Source organism: Podarcis bocagei (genome assembly GCF_964188305.1).
Source record: "Podarcis bocagei genome assembly, chromosome: Z".
NCBI lineage: Eukaryota > Metazoa > Chordata > Lepidosauria > Squamata > Lacertidae > Podarcis > Podarcis bocagei.
Genome location: NC_138140.1, coordinates 15,932,313 through 15,951,555, shown reverse-complemented (window position 1 = coordinate 15,951,555; position 19,243 = coordinate 15,932,313). Strand labels below are relative to the sequence as shown.

At 46.5% G+C, this 19,243-nt stretch overlaps 1 protein-coding gene across 2 annotated transcripts in view; it reads right to left on the bottom strand.

The window, feature by feature from the left end:
• The window catches only part of DDX31 (DEAD-box helicase 31), a 64,264-nt gene that overhangs the window by 44,555 nt on the left and 466 nt on the right, over positions 1–19,243 (bottom strand). For both annotated transcript variants that reach the window (XM_081179203.1, XM_081179202.1), the window contains exons 2-14: positions 17,017–17,264; positions 16,428–16,503; positions 14,749–14,792; positions 13,648–13,718; positions 12,375–12,439; positions 11,888–11,932; positions 10,369–10,410; positions 8,558–8,622; positions 6,501–6,620; positions 6,057–6,163; positions 5,211–5,452; positions 4,009–4,170; positions 1,847–1,906 (exon numbers count right to left, since the gene is read on the bottom strand). In XM_081179203.1, coding sequence (XP_081035329.1) covers positions 1,847–1,906; positions 4,009–4,170; positions 5,211–5,452; positions 6,057–6,163; positions 6,501–6,620; positions 8,558–8,622; positions 10,369–10,410; positions 11,888–11,932; positions 12,375–12,439; positions 13,648–13,718; positions 14,749–14,792; positions 16,428–16,503; positions 17,017–17,264 — 1,347 coding nt within the window. The remainder of the gene's footprint in view (positions 1–1,846; positions 1,907–4,008; positions 4,171–5,210; positions 5,453–6,056; positions 6,164–6,500; positions 6,621–8,557; positions 8,623–10,368; positions 10,411–11,887; positions 11,933–12,374; positions 12,440–13,647; positions 13,719–14,748; positions 14,793–16,427; positions 16,504–17,016; positions 17,265–19,243) is intronic.

Genomic DNA, 19,243 nt, shown 5'->3' with positions numbered 1-19,243 from the left:
TGGTTTTGGAGGGGTGTGGTTGCCATTATTGTTTTTGTGCCATAGAAACTGGCACAGGGAAATAAACAGGAGATCCAGGGGAAACATACTGGTTACGACAGCAAGTGGCAAACACAAGCTCATGGGACTCACGCACTCTAGAGAAAGTCTGAAGCATAGGCTTTATACTTCTCAGGAGAAGATAATTTTGGGATCCGAAGGCAGAAAATCCAAGCAGCTTTCCTCACTACTCAGATAGTAGGAATTCAAAATCGAAACAAAAAAAAAACACATAAAAAGTCTTTCATTGGAGGTAGACTGCTGTAGCTGCACCAAACGGTCCCAAACAGTACGGCTGGCCATTCCTGCTTGTTCAAATAAAGGGAGGCCAGGTTACTCCAGCATTCTGTTCTCACAGTGGCCAACCAGATGTCCCAATGGGAAGCCCACAAACAGGACCTCAACTATGGCAACTGGAAATCCATAAGGACTAGCCACATTACAGCTCTGGCAATTGGAAATACAGCTGCTATACCCAAGGGCAGTCTGCTGCTAAATATGGATGCAGAGGACAGACAAGAAGAGAAGGCTACACTCTTCCTGCTTGGTTAGTGAGCAACTAAAGGCACTGGAAATTATCAGCAGTGGAAGGGAATTAGCTGCTGGAGCTTTGGGCCTGATCCAGCAGGACTCTTTGATGCCCACCTTGCTCCTATTCCCAAAACTTGCAACCATTTTCCAATTTAAAAAAAATAATCATCAAGCAAAGCCACGTTATGGCAACCCAGAACGTCAGAGGTGGCCAGAACTTTTCAGCTCCAATGGGTCCTGATTGCTGTTAATTTACACATTTATGGTAGGCAGCCATCACTGAGACACACAGATTTCCCAGGCTTAACAGCTGCCATGGCTAAGTGAGCAAATTGTGTAGTGATGCAGCAGTCTGAAGCAGTAGAGAGAAAGGTTACTAGCATCCCACAAGCAGTGATGGTCTTCTATCCGCCCTTGAAGCGAGTTTGAGTTTATAATAAAACAGGTTCTTGTGCTTTGATCTCAGTATTCTTAGTTTTCTAAGTTAATCAGGACTAGACAGACAATAGACATGGCAACTGGAAATCCACTGGGCATGCAGTCCTCACTCCTCCTCTATTTTGGACTCCTCTTACCCTGAATTCATTCCATGCCCTTCCCTGCCAGATGACAAGATAAACTGGGTGTCAATTATACTTGCTCATATTCAAAGCTATGCCAGGGACTGGTCGGATGCTAAAGAATGGTGGGAGGAACCAGCTGGGGAAACCTCAAGGGGAGAAGACTCAGAGTTGTGGTAGTAGGGGTTGGATGATGATGAGTGGTCAGAGAGAGAAGAGGAAGGAGGAGGAGGTGCCAGAAGCTGAAGCGGTAACAGGGCTTAGGGAGCGGGGAGAGTCTGTGACAGACAGCAGACCAGAATCAGAGGTAGAAGCTGAAGTAGAAAAGGAAGGAAGCAAAGAAGCAGAGATGAGTCAGGCTTGTGAAGCGGTATGAGTGTCTCCCCCTCCTGCTGCGATAAGTTACCTCCCCGCCCCCCCCCCCGGTCTCCCAGAACCAGGAGAGGCATAAAGTGGGAGAAGCAAAGACAGGCACGCAGGAACAGTCTCTGACCACTTGGGGAAAAACCCTGCAGAGGAGGAGACATAACCGGCTGTGGAGAGACAGGACTTTTAGTCTCAGCAACTGCCTCATGGGGACAAGACCTGAGTTGCTGTGCTCATCAGACATGCCACTCCTGTGCATATCCTGTTTTGCTAATGTAGAGTTAACTCCAACTTACATGGTGCGATACACTGCTCAACCGCTCCTGTCAACTTATTATCCAGTAACTTACTGTGCAGAGTAAAATGCTCGTCTTTGATTGCAAGAAGTCCTGAAAGACAGACGTCCTCTCCTAAAAGAAATGAAGGGATTTATGAAGCAAGCATCCATGTGCTTCGTGAGCAAAATGAATCCTGTAGATGGGCAGGACATGGATCATGAAAGGTTACAAAGGATTTGGGGGTTTGGATAGAGCCTATGAGACCTGTCAATGTGAGAGGCTGAGGAAAAAAAGATTATGCAAACTAATTATAAATAACCAAATATGATGCATGTTTAATTGGTTTTTTAATTATTTATACTGTAAGCTCCTTGCAGCAGGGACCTATCTTATACTGCTGTAACAAAAACTGTACTTGGATAGTGCTACACAAATAAGTAGATTAATTAAAGCCATTTAATTGGTTAATCATTGAGGGGGATTTCAACACAAGGGGCTAGGCAATGGGAAAACTTGTTGGTTAGATACTATCTTAGTTCTGCAATGGGGATGACATGGCTTTCCCCTCTAATAGTGACTGGTAGATTTTAAATTAACTAATTTACTGTCACACTAGCCTTCAAGGGCTAGTATGGGCTCTGGCTACAAATCCACCTAACAAGTTACCTCATTCAACTCACATCTTACCACCTTCTTTGCAGGAATATCATGGGGGATTTTGTCAAAAGCCTTACTGAAATCAAGATATACTATGTCCACAGAATTCCACCAAGCTGGTAACTCCATCAAAAAAAGAAATGAGATTTGTCTGGCCTAACGTGTTTTTGAGAAACCTGTGCTGGGTCTTAGTATTCACAATATCCTTTTCTAAGTGCTCACAGAACGACTGTTCTAGGACCTTTCCTGGTACTGATGTCAAGTTCAAAAGTCAGTAGGTACCTGGGTCTTCTCTCCCCCTCCCCTTTTTTTGTGAAGATGGGAACATTTGGCTACCTCCAGTCTGCAGAGACCTCACCTGTTCTTGTTTACATAATGCTGTCCATTGGCAGTAACAATAAAGCCTTGACAGACCAGTGGTGTCACTCGATATATTATAAGGCAATTTCCTAAGAGCCAAATCTGCATATCATATTAAAGGCACTTTTGCACCTAAAGTGCAGAGGTTTTAGAAATAAACTCTGCCAGCTGGGGTCAGGGCTGATAATTAATGAGAGCAGAATAGGCATGGAAGAGGACAGAACTAGATGCACCAGTGTGCGCCAAAGAAAGCAACTAGGCCAAGCTGCCCTCAAACCCCAAGCAAAGGAACTTGTATTGATGAGACCAGCCTGTGCCCAGCAGTGCTGTATGGGAGGCACAATTTAGTTCCATTAATGCCCTTAATTCGAAGATACAGAGGGCTAATTGCACATTGGGCCCTAAAAGACAGGATCTTCCCTCTGCTGCTGGCTTTGGAATGGTATGTTGGTTGTCTTAACAACTGGGGTTTGCATCAGGCGAGGCCAAGCCTACTCTGCCTCTCTCGGGTTGGAGAGAGGTTGGGAATTCCAAGGGCAAGAAAAGCACATTTCTAGGTGCCACGGGAAAGGAGCAGACGAGGACATAACTGCAGCTTCTTTATTTCTCAAGGTGTACCAGTTGCAACACAACTTGGAAATGTGACAGAGCCTCTTCCTGTTTAGGCACCCCACTGAGGCCCCCCAAGTCCTTTCGAAAACCAAAGTTGTCCAATGACAACTTCATAGATGAGTGAGGATTTGAACCCCCGTGTCGTCTCAGCCCTAGTTTGACTCTCTAACCACTACCCAATAGCTCTCACATTTCTTCCGTCTCTCACACGCAAGAAGGAGCACAGCTCAGTGGCAGATCAGCTGCTTTGCATGCAGAGAGTCCCAAGGTCAATCCCCGGGACCATCAGGTAGGGCTGGGAAATGTGCCCTGTATGAAATCCTGGAGAGTTGCTGCCAGTCAGTCAGTACTGAAGCTAGACAGACCACTTACTCACTATTAGGCTGTGGATAGTATCCAAGAATAGAGCCACTGAAAGAATAGACCTAATTTAGTCAGGGCTATCCGTTAGTTTACTCTGAGTAGGAATAAGCCCCATTTCTTTTTAAAGAACAATATCCCAAAAATGGCATGTGGAAGAAGCAGGATTCCTGATTGCCTTTGAAAACCTTCAGCCAATTTTGGCCGGCTCCTGAATGGGGAAGTTGGGAGAGTGGGCAGTTCACCTCTTGTTTCATGTCACCATGCAAGCGTGCGAACGTCAAGGGCGAAGGAGGAAGCCATGGCTGCTCAAGGTCCGCAGCCAAGACTTTGTGGAAGAGGGTGTGGTGAAACTCCACCTGCTCACAGCTGGAGAAGAAGACAATCATCTTGTTGCATTTTTCAAACTGTGGGAATAAGAACAGACACAAATCAAGGGCTGAGTGTACTGTGGAATTCCGCAGGAGGGTGGGGGGAAATTAACAGAAGATAAAGCTATTGGTGGCTACTAGTAGGCCTCTAAATACCAACTGCAGGGAACTGCAGGAGGGGAGAGTTGCTGTTGAATTCAGGTCCTCCTTGTGGGCTTCCCATAATGGGTATCTGGGTGGCCACTGTGAGAACAGGATGCTGGACTAGATGGGCCACCGGGCTGATCCAAGCTGGACTGAAGTGAAGTGGAAAGAGATCCCCCCCATATACAGTGGCACCTCAGGTTAAGAACTTAATTCGTTCTGGAGGTCCGTTCTTAACCTGAAACTGTTCTTAACCTGAAGCACCACTTTAGCTAAGGGGGCCTCCCACTGCCGCCACGCGATTTCTGTTCTCATCCTGAGGTAAAGTTCTTAACCCGAGGTACTATTTCTGGGTTAGTGGAGTCTGTAACCTGAAGCGTCTGTAACCTGAAGTGTATGCAACCCGAGGTACCACTGTAATACTAAAATTCAAGGACATCCAATGAAACTGACGTCAGGAGATTCAGGGCAGACAAAAGGAAGGACTGCTTTGCACAGCGCTCTAATTATGGCATTTGCTCTCACAAGATGTAAGAATGGCCACCAACTGGGGTAGTTTTCAAAGAGGAGGAGACAAATTTATGGAGGAGAAGGTTATTATTGGTGGCTACGAATCACAATGACTATGTTTGGCCTCCATGGTCAGAGGCAGTAATGCTTTTGGACACTGGCCGACGGAAGCCACAAGATGGGAGACTGCTCTTGTGCTGGTGTCCTGCTCACAGGAGGTCCTTTCTCACTGGGGCACCTCATTTTTGTCCACCGTGAGAGCAGGATGCTGGACTAGATGGGTCACTAGCTTGATCACTTCTTATGTTATTACATTCTAAACCACAAACCCTTAAGAGAGGGGTCATGTTAAGTCTACTGTAGGAAAAGATATGGGGAAGGCCCACCCATTAACCTGTCAGCCAACAGAACTAGAACCTCACCTTCAACTTCCCAAGGATAAATGCTGCCAGCGTCACAAGCCTTAGCTTGCTAGGGACAACCACAACATTCTGCTGGAGGTTTTCCGGTACAGCAAATCCTCTTTGTTCCAAGCTCACTGGAGCGACACCAGCATCCTCCTTAGCACACGCTTCTGTCTTGGAAGTGTTTGACCCCAGTGATCCTTCCGCAATGGAAATGTAAACAGGATCATGCAAGCTGATGTCAGCTAACCTCGAGACTCCTGTTTCAGGCAGGGGAGGAATATTTATTTAGTATCACTGTTTCTTTATCCTGTTCTTCAACATGAAATGGCTCCCAGAGGAGCTTGCAAATATTAATGAGATACTGGTTGAAAACTGTATTTCAGGGGTGGGGAACCTCAGGGCCAGGAACAAATGTGGCCCTCTAGGCCTCTGCCTGGCCCTGGGAACTCTCCCCAGAGCACAGCCTTCACTGGCTCTGCTCCATACCCTTCTTGAGTGCTTTAGCCTGGCTGAGAGATATCCTTGAACTCTGATCATGTGTGTGTGTGTGTGGAAACTAGTGTATTCTAAAAAGGTAAAATTTACATTTGCGCTCAGCCCACACTTTGCCTCTGGCTCCACCCACCACTGGCATATTGCCCCTAGAAAGCTGCTCAGAAAGGAATTCAGTCCTTGGGCGAAAAAAGTTCCCTCACCCCTGCCAGAGCTGCTGGGGGCCCTCTCAGGTCTGTCGCGTGGGTGCAGGTAGGGGTGGGGGAAGAAGTTCCCTGCAACCAATAACTTTCTGGTGAACTTCCCCATCTGCCCCTCCTCCCACAGTGGCTGCTGCAATGAAAATATGAGCACCTATGTAGCACTTACCATCTGTAAGCGTTGCCGACAAAAGAACGTTTTGCCGCTTCTCACCGTCAGCATTTATGGCATTCAGTATCGCAGTGACTGCCTTCTCAAAACCCAGATCCAGGATCCTGAAACACAGGTGAGAGATAAGGGGGGGGGAGGAACAGCACGAGGATAAGTAACACATCCAACTTTCCAGGTTCATGGTGGCAACCTGGCATTATGGGATCTCAGTAGCAGAGCATCCTCAGAAGGCCCCAGGCTCGGTCCCTACCATCTCCTGCCAGGAAGGGCTGGGGGAAACCCTGGAGAGCCACCCCCAGTCAGTGTAGACAGTGCTGAGCTAGACAGACTCCATATAAGGCAGCTTCCAATGTTCTTACCTGCTGTGTGTTGTCTCAAAGATCCCACCTCCCTCATGGGCAGCTACTTCCAACAACTGAGGATGCAGCCAGGACTGCTTACCTGTCTGCCTCATCCAGGATCAGCCACTGGATGTGGCGGAAGTGAATGCATTTGGTGGAGTTGATATGGTCCACCAGGCGGCCAGGAGTGGCAATTAGGATGTTTATTCCTTTGCGTAATCTATTTTAAATTAAATAAAAAAATCAGAAGAAGAGTGATTGAACACATGGGTAAAACAGACTAACTGTTAACAAAAGATCACACCTCGTTCATAAGCTCCTCCCTCCCTTTGTGATCTCTAATCCTGACACATACAACACACTGGACCTCTTTGTTTGCCAAGGTTCATGGTTTTCGTCTCGCAGGTGAATCTGCTTCCAAACCAGAATCCTTGAGGTATCCTGGACCCAAGTTGTTCAGGACTTTGCAAATCAAAACAGGAACCTTGATCCTGGCTCAGTAGCAGGTAGGCAGCCTGTGCAGCTTTTTTAATACTAGTGTCACATGTTCCTGACCCAAAACTCCCATCAGCAATGTGGCTGCAGCATTCAGCAGCAGATGAAGCTACCGAATCAGACCCAAGGGCAACCCCACCTAGAACGCATTACAGTAATCTAGGTTCTATAGCGGTGAGGCTACCCCTGTCCAAACCATGAACTTAGTCCTTCAGAGGGAGCACAACCCCATCCAGAACAGGTAACTCTCCCATTTTCCAAACATGGGAACCCCCCACCCGAAAAGGCTCTAAATAGAACACAGCATAAAGATAGCAAACATCATGGTTGAAAGAAAAAATTGACATAAATCAGTAAAACAGTAGCATGAAAGCACGTAAAAACAAATTTAAAAATAAGGAACTCAAGATAAACTTTAAAGGGGTACAATCTTACGGGTCGGGAAAAAGATTAGTCTTCACAAGATGTTTAAAGCAGCTCATGGCTGTTGCTTCACAAATGGCAGAGGGAAGGGTGGCTGTACAGGGGTGGCTGCTTCTTGTTTAGCTTGTGCAGAATTTCCCCAGAAGATCTAAGGCAAGGATACCCAACATGGTGATCCTCTGGATGTCGCTGTGCAAGAGCTCCTGTCATCCTTGACCATTAGTCATGCTTGAAGGGCCCAATGGGAGTGGCATCTAAGCTGCCCTTTTCTGACTCTTAAGAAAGACACACACACTTTCTTACTGCAAAATGGCAACATAGGAAGCTGCCTTATACAGAGGTCAAACCACTGGTTCAAGCACAGTATTGTCTTTGTTGATTGGCAGCAGTTCTCAAAAATTTCAAGCAGGGGTCATCCCCAAACCCATCTGGATTGAACCTGGGACCTTCTGCATGCAAAACAGATGCTCTAGCACTGTTGGTGCAGTCCTTCCCTCTTAAAAAAGCATGACATAGTTCCAAACAAATAGGAAGCTGTGTTATACCTAGTCAGACAATTGGTCCTTCTAGCTGAGCATCATCTAGGGTTTCAGGCAGGGCACATTCCCAACCGTACCTGGAGATGCTAGGGATTGAACGGGGGACTTCCTGTATGGAAAACAGATGCTCTACCACTGAGTCACAGTCCTTACCTCTAAAAAATAACTTCTAAGATCCCTGTTCTTGTCATAAGAAGTTGCCTTATACTGAGTCAGACAATTGGGTTCATCTAGCTCAGTATCAGACACTGAGAACATTCCCAGTCCAACCTGCAGGTTGAACAAAGGACAGATTCTCTGCCACTGAGATATAGTCCTTCCCTGTCCCATCAGTTGAGCAAACAGAAGAGCTTGCAAGAGACCTGGGTGGAACAGCAGATCTTTTTTGGGGGTGAGGGGAGCGGGGAAGAGTAGAGAAAGAATCTTACACACACCGACAGGGATCACAGGCTAAAGAAGCTCATCAACATTTTACAACCAGAGAGAGAAAGATGAACACACTTCCTGCTGGCTCAGCTGTCCGTTTTTTGTAAGATCCACAGTGGGGGGTACTCACAGCCTGATCCAAAGTCACTCTCTCCCCACTAATAAAAAAAAGGCACCCTGGGAGAAAGAGAGTGGCAGATGAAAGGGACTGGAGGGGAAAGAGTGAACTAAAAAAAAAAGAACCCCTACAGGTTTTATGAAAGTGATGTCCTACCTGGCTTTCTCAGACTTTTTCTTCTCTCCTCCCATCAACACGCCAGGAACAATCCAGGTAAAGGGCTAAATGGAGGAGGGGGAAGGAAGGAAGTGTGGTGGATAACTGAGAAAGTGGGGCACTCACATTTCAAACCAAGTTGCAAAGGCAGGGAGTTCGACAATGAGCGACAGGAAGCAGACAGGCTTTCCTTCGAAAACAAAAGCAGTCCAGCAACACCCCAGTGGTCTTCTTGCACTGATTCCTGCATTGACCAGGAGACCACATGATCTCTGAAGTTCCTTTTGACTCTATTATCAGGTGTGGGGAACCTTTGGCCCTCCTGCTGCTGCTGAACTACAACTCCCATCAGCTACAGCAAGCCTGGCCAAAGATAATGGGGGCTGTAGTACAGGAACATCTGGAGGGTCAAACACCCCCTACCCAACTTGCTCTCTATATATGATCCACATGCCATCTGCAAAGCCCAGGGGAGAGTTGGATATGTTCTAGCAAGCCCCCTCAGTTCACACAGCTTAAGATAGAAGGGGCACAGGCCAGGATGTGATGTGAATCAAGTGAGTGCCCTAGAACATGCTCCAGAATCCTCAGGGGTTATTTCAAAGCAGTGGAGACTGGCCCATTAGGATGAATGGGGCAATGTCCCACTAACCTCAGTCTGCTCCCAGACAGTCCACCCCTGCTTGCCTTCTCCCTTACAACCCATCCAGGGGTGGTGGCGCCTTGGCTGTCAGCTTCTGCCTCTAGTGTTGTCCCTTGTAGAATAATGTAAGCACAAGGCACTTATCCACAGTGGAGTGTCTCTGCTGCATCTCTGTATGTGACTGATCTAACGTGCTCCTTTCTATCAGGAGGCATGGCCAGTACACACAGAGATGTAAAGAGCCAGGCAGTGGTGGCTGATGGGAATGGTAGGGTGGAAGACAGGGAGACCAACTGTAGGCAGAGACAGAGCCTAAGACAGGCAGAGCCAACTAATTCAAGTCCCACCTCCGCAATCTTCCTCCTGCCAGCCCTCACTGCCTGCCTTCTTACTTTCATCTAGCCTGTCAGCTTCCTCCTCCTGGGTCTTAGTTTTGCCCTTTCAGAACTTAGCAGGGAGAAGAATGGGATCAAAACTAGAATGAGTTGGCTCTGCCTCCACATACTGTTTGGGGTCCCTGCCTTCTGTCCCACTAGTCCCAATGAACACCAGTCACCATTAGTTAACGGACAAGTCAATGCGAACAAGATCCCACCTTTGTCCATGATGTTGGTCTTGTAAGGAAGTAATGCTAAACGATGGCTTAATGTTACATGAACATGCACCCCTTGCCCCCAAACAGCACAGCTGATTACCTATGGCAAGCATGCATTTGCCTCCAAGTGACCTGGGAACTATTGTAGGTGCAGAGAGACACATGCACCCATTATAGTATGCGTTAATACAGTGCTATACAAAGGCTGTGCAATATCAGAACCATTGCTAAACTTTACATTCTATTGGGCAAGCATGGCCAATGTATGCTGAATTTGACCATTCAGAATCCCCCATCCCAAGACAGAGGGGGGAAACTGAAGAGGATTGAGGAACCTCTAGCTACCTCTCTGCACCCCAAGCTTCTCTCCGATTATCTCATATCTCCTTCTCTAAACAGTATCTTCAACCATGGGTCTCATGACACCTGTGGACCACAACTTCCATCACCCCTGAATATAGGGCTAAGCTGGCTGGAGATGATGGGAGTTATAGTCCAACAACATCAGGAAATCAAAAGTTGAACAACACAGAACTTAAAATGATTCCTACTTCCCCAAAAGTAAATATTTACCTTTAACAGTTTCTGGACAGTTTCAAAGCTCTGCAGAGCTAGCTGGAGAAAAGAAGGGATTAAACCAAATTAATACACATTCACACAAAATCGGCATTAAAACATCATTCTCCTTCGGCATAAACCAGTGGTTTTCAACCAGTGTGCTGTGGCACCCTGGGGTGCCTTGAATGATGCTCAGGGGTGCCACAGGCAACACTGGCCTCTGTCCCTCTTTCCTTCCCTCCCTCCCTTGATGCCCTCTCATCTCTGCCTTGCACAGCTGTTTGTTGCAGCAGCCCTGGCTACAAGCTCCCCAGGCGAATGTTGGCTCTGGGCTGACCAAGGGGTGCTGGTTGGCAGGAGCTGAGGAGGCCTCAGAGTAAGCAAGCGGGTGAGGGAACCCAGCCAGCCACCAACTTGCTGTTTGGAATGAATAGACAAGTGGGAGGCCGGGCAAGCAGGCAGGCATTGCGCTGGCCTTTCTTGTGCTTGCTGTGTGCATGGCCTGTCTGGGAGCCGAGTGCCTGGTGCTGAAGGGGAGCCTTTCCGCCATGCAGGCCCAGCAGCACCCACTGCTGCCACCCAAGGTAAGGTGCTGGCCCCATGTTAACCTTTGGTCAATCTCTGATGGGCCACTAGGGCTATGAGCATCCTCTTCCCAGGCCGTTGTGGGGTAGTGTGAGGAGGTACCTCTCCTTGGGGTGGGTGGGGGCAGCTCAGAGATCAAGGGCGGTAACAGTAGTTGCCCGGAGGACCCCCGAGAACAGAGAAGGAAAGAGGCTGAGGGAACACTCCACAAAGGAGGGTGTTCAAAAAAGGGTGAGAGGCTGCCAGCTCTGCAGGCAAGGGGTGACATAACCGGGCTCCTGACCTGCACAGGGTGCCACAGAAGGAATGGAGTTGGTCAAGGCAGCCATGGACTCAAAAAGCTTGAAAGCCATTGGCTCTCTTGCTATTGTTGTTGTTTGCATTTGTCTGTCTCAAGAGACAATGGAAGACTGTGCCATAGGGGGTAAAGTCAAACCACTGGAGAGTTACGGCATCTGCTATGGCTGTAGAGGCCAATATGAGAGAGACATGTTTTATTGCAGGTGGGGCCACTGAAGGTGTCCAGTTTCATTAGTGAAGATGCACCATGGCATTTCTTCTTTCTGCACTCCTTCCAGTGGTATACCCAGTCAGGCTAGTGGGTCCAGCTAGCTCAACACTGTCTACACTGGCTGGCAGCAGCTCCTCAGGGTTTCAAGCAGGGAATCCTTCCCAGTCCTACCAGGACCTGTTGGGTATGGAACCTGAGATCTTCTGCATGCAGAGCAAGCACTCTCTACCACCCTTCTTTCTCTCTCCTCCCCTTCTCCTCCCCACCCCTTCTCTCTCTCTCCTTCCCCCCTTTCAACCACCCCTTCCCTCTCTCTGTGCCCCTCTCTTTGTTACCCACATGCAATTAGGTTGAAGGCTGCCTGCTGCCCCCCTAGCAACATTACTAACCATGAAACCGGTGTGGTTAGGAGTTAACCACAAATGCCCAGCAACTTACCTCCCTGGTTGGGACCAGTACGAGAGCATACGGACCATCACTACGCTATGGAAACAAGAGGCATAGGGTAAGTGGCAACATTGGACACAGAGGAACGCGAGAGAGAAGGGAAAGAGCCCTTGTCATCTTCGACCGACCCAGCATGCCACAATTCCCCACAGTGCCAGAGTCTGCTTGGATCACTCTCTTTTCTCACATGGTGCTTCCAGAAGAGCTTTTTCAGGGACTATCAGAAAATCTCTGAGGGAGCCACAAGTCATGCCAATGAACTCAACCTTCATAGTCATTTTTAAAACAGCAAGCATCCTCCCATAAGTGAAAGGCACAAGAACAGCAGTCCTTGGTCCTGGTGGGGGGGATGCTCTCCGCCTTAAAGACATCATCCAAGGTTGTTGTGAGAATTACTGATAAATATGAAGTGGTTGAGAAAACCGGCTATTCTTTTTTACAAGGTGGAGAGAGAGAAAGCCCATTTCAACACACTCACCTTTATTTTTGGCTCTGCTCTTTGCAAGGCCTGTACTAGAGGGATTCCGTAGGCCAGAGTTTTACCTTCAAGAGAAAAGATATTAGATTTTAACAGTCATAAGCAAAACTGTGTGTGGAGTAAGGCACAGTTGCCTTCTACACCCAGAGCATAGGCCTTTATAAAAGACCAATTTCACATATCTCCTCATTCTTCAGATTAGGAGTGGGGAACCCTTTGGATATTGCCAGACTACAGTTCCCATCATCCTCAGTCTGTTGGCCATCCTGGCTGGGGCTGATGGGAGTTGGGAGTCCAACAATGCATAGAGGGAAACAGTTCCACAGCCTCCCTCCGTTTCTCTCTGTCTCTCTTGGGAATGTCTCTTCTAAATAAGAGGCATTCTTCCATCTTTTGCATCCATCTATCTCTCAGGAGGTGCCACCACATAACAAGATTGATTCCTTACAAGTGCAGAACAAGTATTTTGTGGCACCTGTAACATTGCCAGTTCCAGTGATTGAAGTGGTTGAGTGGGAACATATGGGGTTGACTCAACAGAACTACAGATGCTGTTGGACTCTAGCTTCCATCTTCCCTGGCCACGCTGCCTAGAACTGAAAGGAGCAGCGAGTTCCCTGTCCCTGCACCAGACATTTAGCCATTGACACGCCATGTCAAAGGTGGCTTCCCAAATCTAGCACAGAGCTTGCTCGCTTGCCAATGACATCACCACTGTTCTTTCCCCATGGTGGGCCAGAATCAATCAACTGCCCTACTTCTGTTAGATCCCTGAGACAACAGAGTGCCCACACAACTGACCATCACACAATGCAGTACAACCAAAGGGTCACTTTACACCAGGTGGAGGGAATCTTTGACCCCTCCACATGTTGCTGAAAGACAACTCTAATAGTCCCTGCCTAGTATCTGGAAGGTCAAAGGTCACCTACTACTCCTTTATACTATACAGTGGATGCTCGAGTTGCGAACGTGATCAGTGTGGGATGCACGTTCGCAACCCGCGTCTGCGCATGCGCGGGTTGCGATTCGGCGCTTCTGCACATGCGCAAAGCATGATTTAGCGCTTCTGTGCATGTGCGACTTCCGAAACCCAGAAGTAACCCATTCCGGTACTTCTGGGTTTCGGCAGTCCACAACCCGAAAAAACGCAACCTAAAGCGGCTGTAACCCGAGGTATGACTGTATTTAAAATTATTTGTAGGCCCCCTTTTAAAGCAAAGCCCAAACAAACAGCCTACATATACACACACAACCCCTCCCCCACACTTACCAGAACCTGTCTGCGATCTCACCAGTGCATCTTTTCCTTGCAATAGTATGGGAATAGTTTGCTTCTGAACACTTTTGCAACAAAAGGAGAAGTTAAGAAAAAACAAGACACGGTCTATTTTAGGTCGAAGTATTAAGAATGTAACAGTTGCTAGTTCATCTAACAGTGCTGGCTGATCATTAGTGTAAGCTAGAAAGATGCTGGTTCAGTCTCTTAGGTGATAGCTAATTAATACTTAGATAATAGTCAATGAGATAATAGTCAGTCTGTTAAGTAATTGTCAGTTAATAGTTAAATAATAAAATCCTAGAACTGTACAGCTGTAAGGGACCACAAAATCCATCTAGGCCAAGCATAGGCAAACTCAGGCCTCCATATGTTTTGAGACTACAATTCCCATCATCCCTGACCACTGGTCCTGTTAGCTAGGGATGATGGGAGTTGTAGTCCTAAAACATCTGGAGGGTTCAGTTTGCCCATGTCTGATCTAGTCTAATCCCTCACAATACATAATAGTTGGTTAAGTAACTAATATCTGTTAAGATAATAATAGGTTAACTAAATACTGTGGTGCAGCAGTGTGAACCTCCAGTCTGGGAATTAGAAAGCGTCCCAATTGCTGTGACTAAGCTGTTGATGGGTAGCATGCAACTCCCTTATGGAAACAGCTAAACTGGCTTCCTGTTTGCTTCCTACACCAACCCAAAGTGCTGGTGATGACTTCTAAAGGCCTGTTATTGTTTGTAACTGGGATGTCCAAAGGGATGTCCTGTGTGTTCCAACATCCCCAGGAACACACCCTGTTGGGACCTAGGACAAGACCTTCTCAGTGCTGTAACCAGGCTTTGGGTCTAAATCTTAGGAAGAGTTTGCAAGCCATCCAAAATTAACATTCACTGGATATCCCAGACTTCTAGTATCACGAGATTCACTTCCTCCACACCATGTAGAATTACATATTTATCATGTCTTTTCCAATCTGCCTTTTCTCCAAACAAAAATGAATTTGATTAATTGATTTGTTAAGTCATCAAACCCAGGACAGTCCCTAGGCAACTTACAATAAAAACTTCTATTCATGAAATAATTACACACACTTACCTGGTCATGCTAGATATTTTTAAGACAGAGATTAGGGTTGAAACCTGGTGGGGAGGTAGAGAGAAAAATAAAACATTTAGGGCATAACATGTTTGATCCTAGAATAGGACAGAAATAGCCAAACCAGTATCATGTCAAAAATGTTAAAACAGAGAGGAGAAGGGGGGAAAAGCAACAAGTATTTTAACGGGAACAGTCAACATTAGGGGAAAACTCAAGCATGGGCAGGCAAACTAAGGCCCGGGGGTTGGATCCAGCCCAATCGCCTTCTAAATCTGGCCCATGGACGGTATAGGAATCAGCATGTTTTTACATGAGTAGAATGTACCCTTTTATTTAAAATGCATCCCTGGGTTATTTGTGGGGCATAGGAATTCGTATATTTTTTCCAAAATATAGTCTGGTCCCCCACAAGGTCTGAGGGACAGTGGACCGGTCCCCTGCTGAAAAAGTCTGCTGACCCCCTGAGTGTAATTGCTGTTTAAGAAAAGACTCCCTCAGGAGGTTGTGGGCTCTCATTTGCTGGATATATATAATCAGAAGCTGGATGGCCATCTCTGCAGGAAGAGGGAAACTTTTAGGCCTACAGGACCAGATATTTTGACTGCTTCCACATCTGTGGGCTAACTATGGCAGGTGAGTGGGAGCCTAAAAAAATGCTTCTTTGCCCAATCGACACCAGTGCGCTGCCCCACAGCCTCTGACACAAAGCGATGAGCTGCATGCAGCCTGAAGCCTCCGACACAGCTGCCAGTACGCTAGAAAGAGGTGGCAGAAATCAGTTCCAGTGAGTTCCAGCCCCCCCCCCAAATCCCTAGTAACTTCAGATGATTGACGGGGGGCCAGGGGGGCGGCATCCCATCTACCTGCCAAAGTTTTCATAGAAGGCATTGTTAAAAATGAGCTTAGTACCCCTTTTTGTTTTAGCTGCAGTTTCAATGCAAGCCACTTTGTACTAAAGGAGTAACATATGGGAAAATTTGGCCCATGGGACAAAGGCTCCCCACTTCTGCTGTAGATGCTGCATCCTGCAATTCCAATCCTGCATTAAGCAAAGAGTTAGAGTAGATCTCCAAGGTCCCTTCTAATTCGATGATGAGAATGATCTAATTCTGGGGAACAGAGGAGGGGAAAGGTCCAGCTAACCCACCCCACAGGGTAAAGTGTGATACAGCTGGGGAATCTGTGGCTCCTCATATATTTAGTGGATTCCAACTCCCTTCAGCCACAGTCAGCAGAGCCAATGGTCAGAGATTGTGGGAGCACAGCAACCTCTGGAGGACTTAAGATTCCCCATCCCTGGACCAGATAAAACATAGTATCCACCTCTGATCTTCAGATACAGGCACAGCTGTCAACTTTTCCCTTTTCTTGCGAGGAATCCTACTCGGAATAAGGGAATTTCCCTTTTAGAAAGGGAAACGTTGACAGCTATGGATACAGGGTGGTATAAAAATTTAATTTAACACAACAACAACAATTCCAAATGAGGCAGCTGGCCCCTCTGCACACCAAAATAGTATTGTGGACATTGTAAATAATGCTTTAGTGCTGTATGCTGGGAACTGAACAGGAACTTTTGTAAAGTTGCACTGGATCTTTGAGGAAAGGCATTTAATAAATATCATTAACTACTCCTACACCTACTGAGACATAGCACAAAGAAATAAAGTACCCACCAAATGGGGATGGAGGCCCAGCTGATCAAAGGAGTCTGAAGTGAAAACTTTCTCCTGCACTTGCTTCACTGATGTTCTGTAGAAGGAATTAATTTATTAAGTTGCAACCTTGAAACATGGCTAGAAAGGATGGTCCCAACTTTGTAGAAGGGAGAGCGCTTCCAGTGTGCTAGAGGAACACCAAACCTGAGACAAACATGCATTTGTGGCAAGGGCCACAGGCACTTTGGTAGGGCAGGGTCAGAGGCAAAAGTAGACAGAGCAACTCATGTATTATTATTATTACTGTTGTTGTTTTGTTAACCTTTGTAGGCTACTTCTAAACACACTCACACATCCCTCTCTATCCAGACAAGCAAGAGTCCTTAGCACAATCAAGACTGGCAAAAGCATCAAAGGGGGCTGTGAAGAAAGACTAGTTAAGGGTGTGGCCTAAGAAAAGAGAGTGTGGTTGGGGAAGGTGGTCTACATGAAACTCCTAGGGCCAGACAGACAGGCCTGGAGGGCCACATTTTGCACCTAGGCATGAAGTTTTCCCTCCCTTTGGTTACCCACATTTTATCAGAAAAGCGGGATTAAAAATAAGTACCTCTGAATGTCTGGAATTTCAGGGTTGTTTTTGAAGAGGCAGGAAGTCTTAACAAAAGGTCTGTTGCCACTGGCGTCATTGTCCTTTGCATCAGTTAAAGGCTTCTGTGAAGGAAACTTTGGCAACCCTGCTTCTCTGATGCCACTTTTAGCTTTCTTCTGTAGTCTCCTGGTTTGGGGCGAAGGTGGAGCTGGCTTCCGCTTTAGTGGATTCCCTTCCTGGGGGCATTCAAATTTTATTTGCCCAGACTTAAGGAAGAAAAACAAGATGAAACAGGGGGACAGATTCAGCAACGAATGTCAGAATTAGCCTAGGCTTATGTGGTTCCCACCTCCCACGTGGCTGGGACTTGGCATTCAGAAGTTTTTGCTTAACCATATTTGTCATGGCATTTGGACTGACAAACCATGGTTCATGGAAAGTATGGTTAGTTTCAAACCAACAACTTCAAACCATTGTCTGAGACAATATACTTCTAAACACCAGTTGCTGGGAATCACAAGTAGGGAAAGTGTTGCTCATGGGTAGGCAAACTAAGGGCCAGGGGCTGGATCCGGCTCATTCGCCTTCTAAATCTGGCCCGCGGACGGTCCGGGAATCAGCATGTTTTTTACATGCAAAATGTGTGCTTTTATTTCAAATGCATCTCTGGGTTATTTGTGGGGCATAGGAATTCATGTATTTTTTCCAAAATATAGTCCGCCCCCCCAGAAGGTCTGAGGGACAGTGGACCAGCCCCCTGCTGAAAAAGTTTGCTGTCCCCTGGTATTGCTGTTTGTGCTCAGGCCCTGCTTGCAGGCTTCCCATTGGGGTGTCTTGGTGGGCCACTGTGAGAATAGGATGCTGGACTACCCTGACTGAGCACAGCTCTTCTACTGTTAGAGATACTGAATCTGGCTCACTTAAACCAAGGGTGGGCAGACTTCTGCAGGGCTTTTTTTTTTTTTTTTACGCAAACCCTGAAATTCACCAACCAGAGCCTGATACAAAAGGCATAAAATTAATTTTGTGCTCAGGAATTTGTCTTAAGTACCGGAACTTAAACTAACTTCACAATCCTGCCACATAAAAATCCATGCACCCACTCCCTAAAAATCTTAATTCTATTTCAGCAGTATAATGGAGAGGGAAAATTTATTAATTATGTTATTGCCACTCAGAGCTCTCCTAGTTTTGGGGCATTGCAATGACCTATCAGAGGATAGAAAAGCCTCACAATACTTCTAGCTTTTCAGGCACCATGTTATAATAAACATGGCCACAAAAGGATTATGACATATGCAAACAAAATATTTTTAATTTGGCACATTCTTTTCTAGTCTTTTTCTGTGGTATGAAATCATTTTTGATGAAAAAAAACCTTAGTTTCATGCAACATCACTGTTGATATTAGGTACAGAACAAAATCTTGCACTGCAGGATGTTGGACCAGATGACCCTTGAACTCCCCACTATGATTCTTTGACCCTAGGTTCTATATCAGTTAACAAAACTTGTGCATATTTTACAAAATCACGTCTCTTATTTGCTTAGATTTGCAGCTATAAGATGAGTGTGTCACAATTTATTTGCTGCATTTATATCCCATCATTTTTCTCCAAGGTGGTGTACATGATTCTCTCCCTCCTTGTTTAATCCCCACAACTATGCTTTGAGGTAGGCTAGTTAGGCCAAGAGGCAGTGACTGGTTCCCAAGTCATAGCAGAGAAGAGATTTGAACCTGGTCTTCCAGGTCCTAGTCCAACACCTCTAAGCACCACACCACACTGGCTCTCCAATATGATCTAATTCATATTGAGGAACTTTTCAAATTCTCCAAAAAACCAAGTGTCATAATGAGAGCCCCCCCATAACGAGAGCCCCCCCCAGAGCCAGATCACTGCCCTGACCACCACCACTGTACAACTTGTGGGAGCAAATCCCATAGTTTAATGGTGCCCTGTGTGAAAAAATCCTTCTTTCAGTCTGCCCTGAATCTCCCAACTTTCTGCTACTTTGGATGACCTCAGGTTCTAGTTTTATGAGAAGGGGAGATAAACCCATTCTCCACACCATGCATAATTGTATACACGTCTACTATGTCCTCCCTTACTCAGCCTTTTCCCTTAAATAAATTAGCCTCAAATGTTGCAGCCTTTCAACTCTATGAACTTAAATCAAAGACACTGTATGTACTTTTGTAACACAGTAAAATCTTAAAAAAAACCATTTAAACATGTTGCAGCCT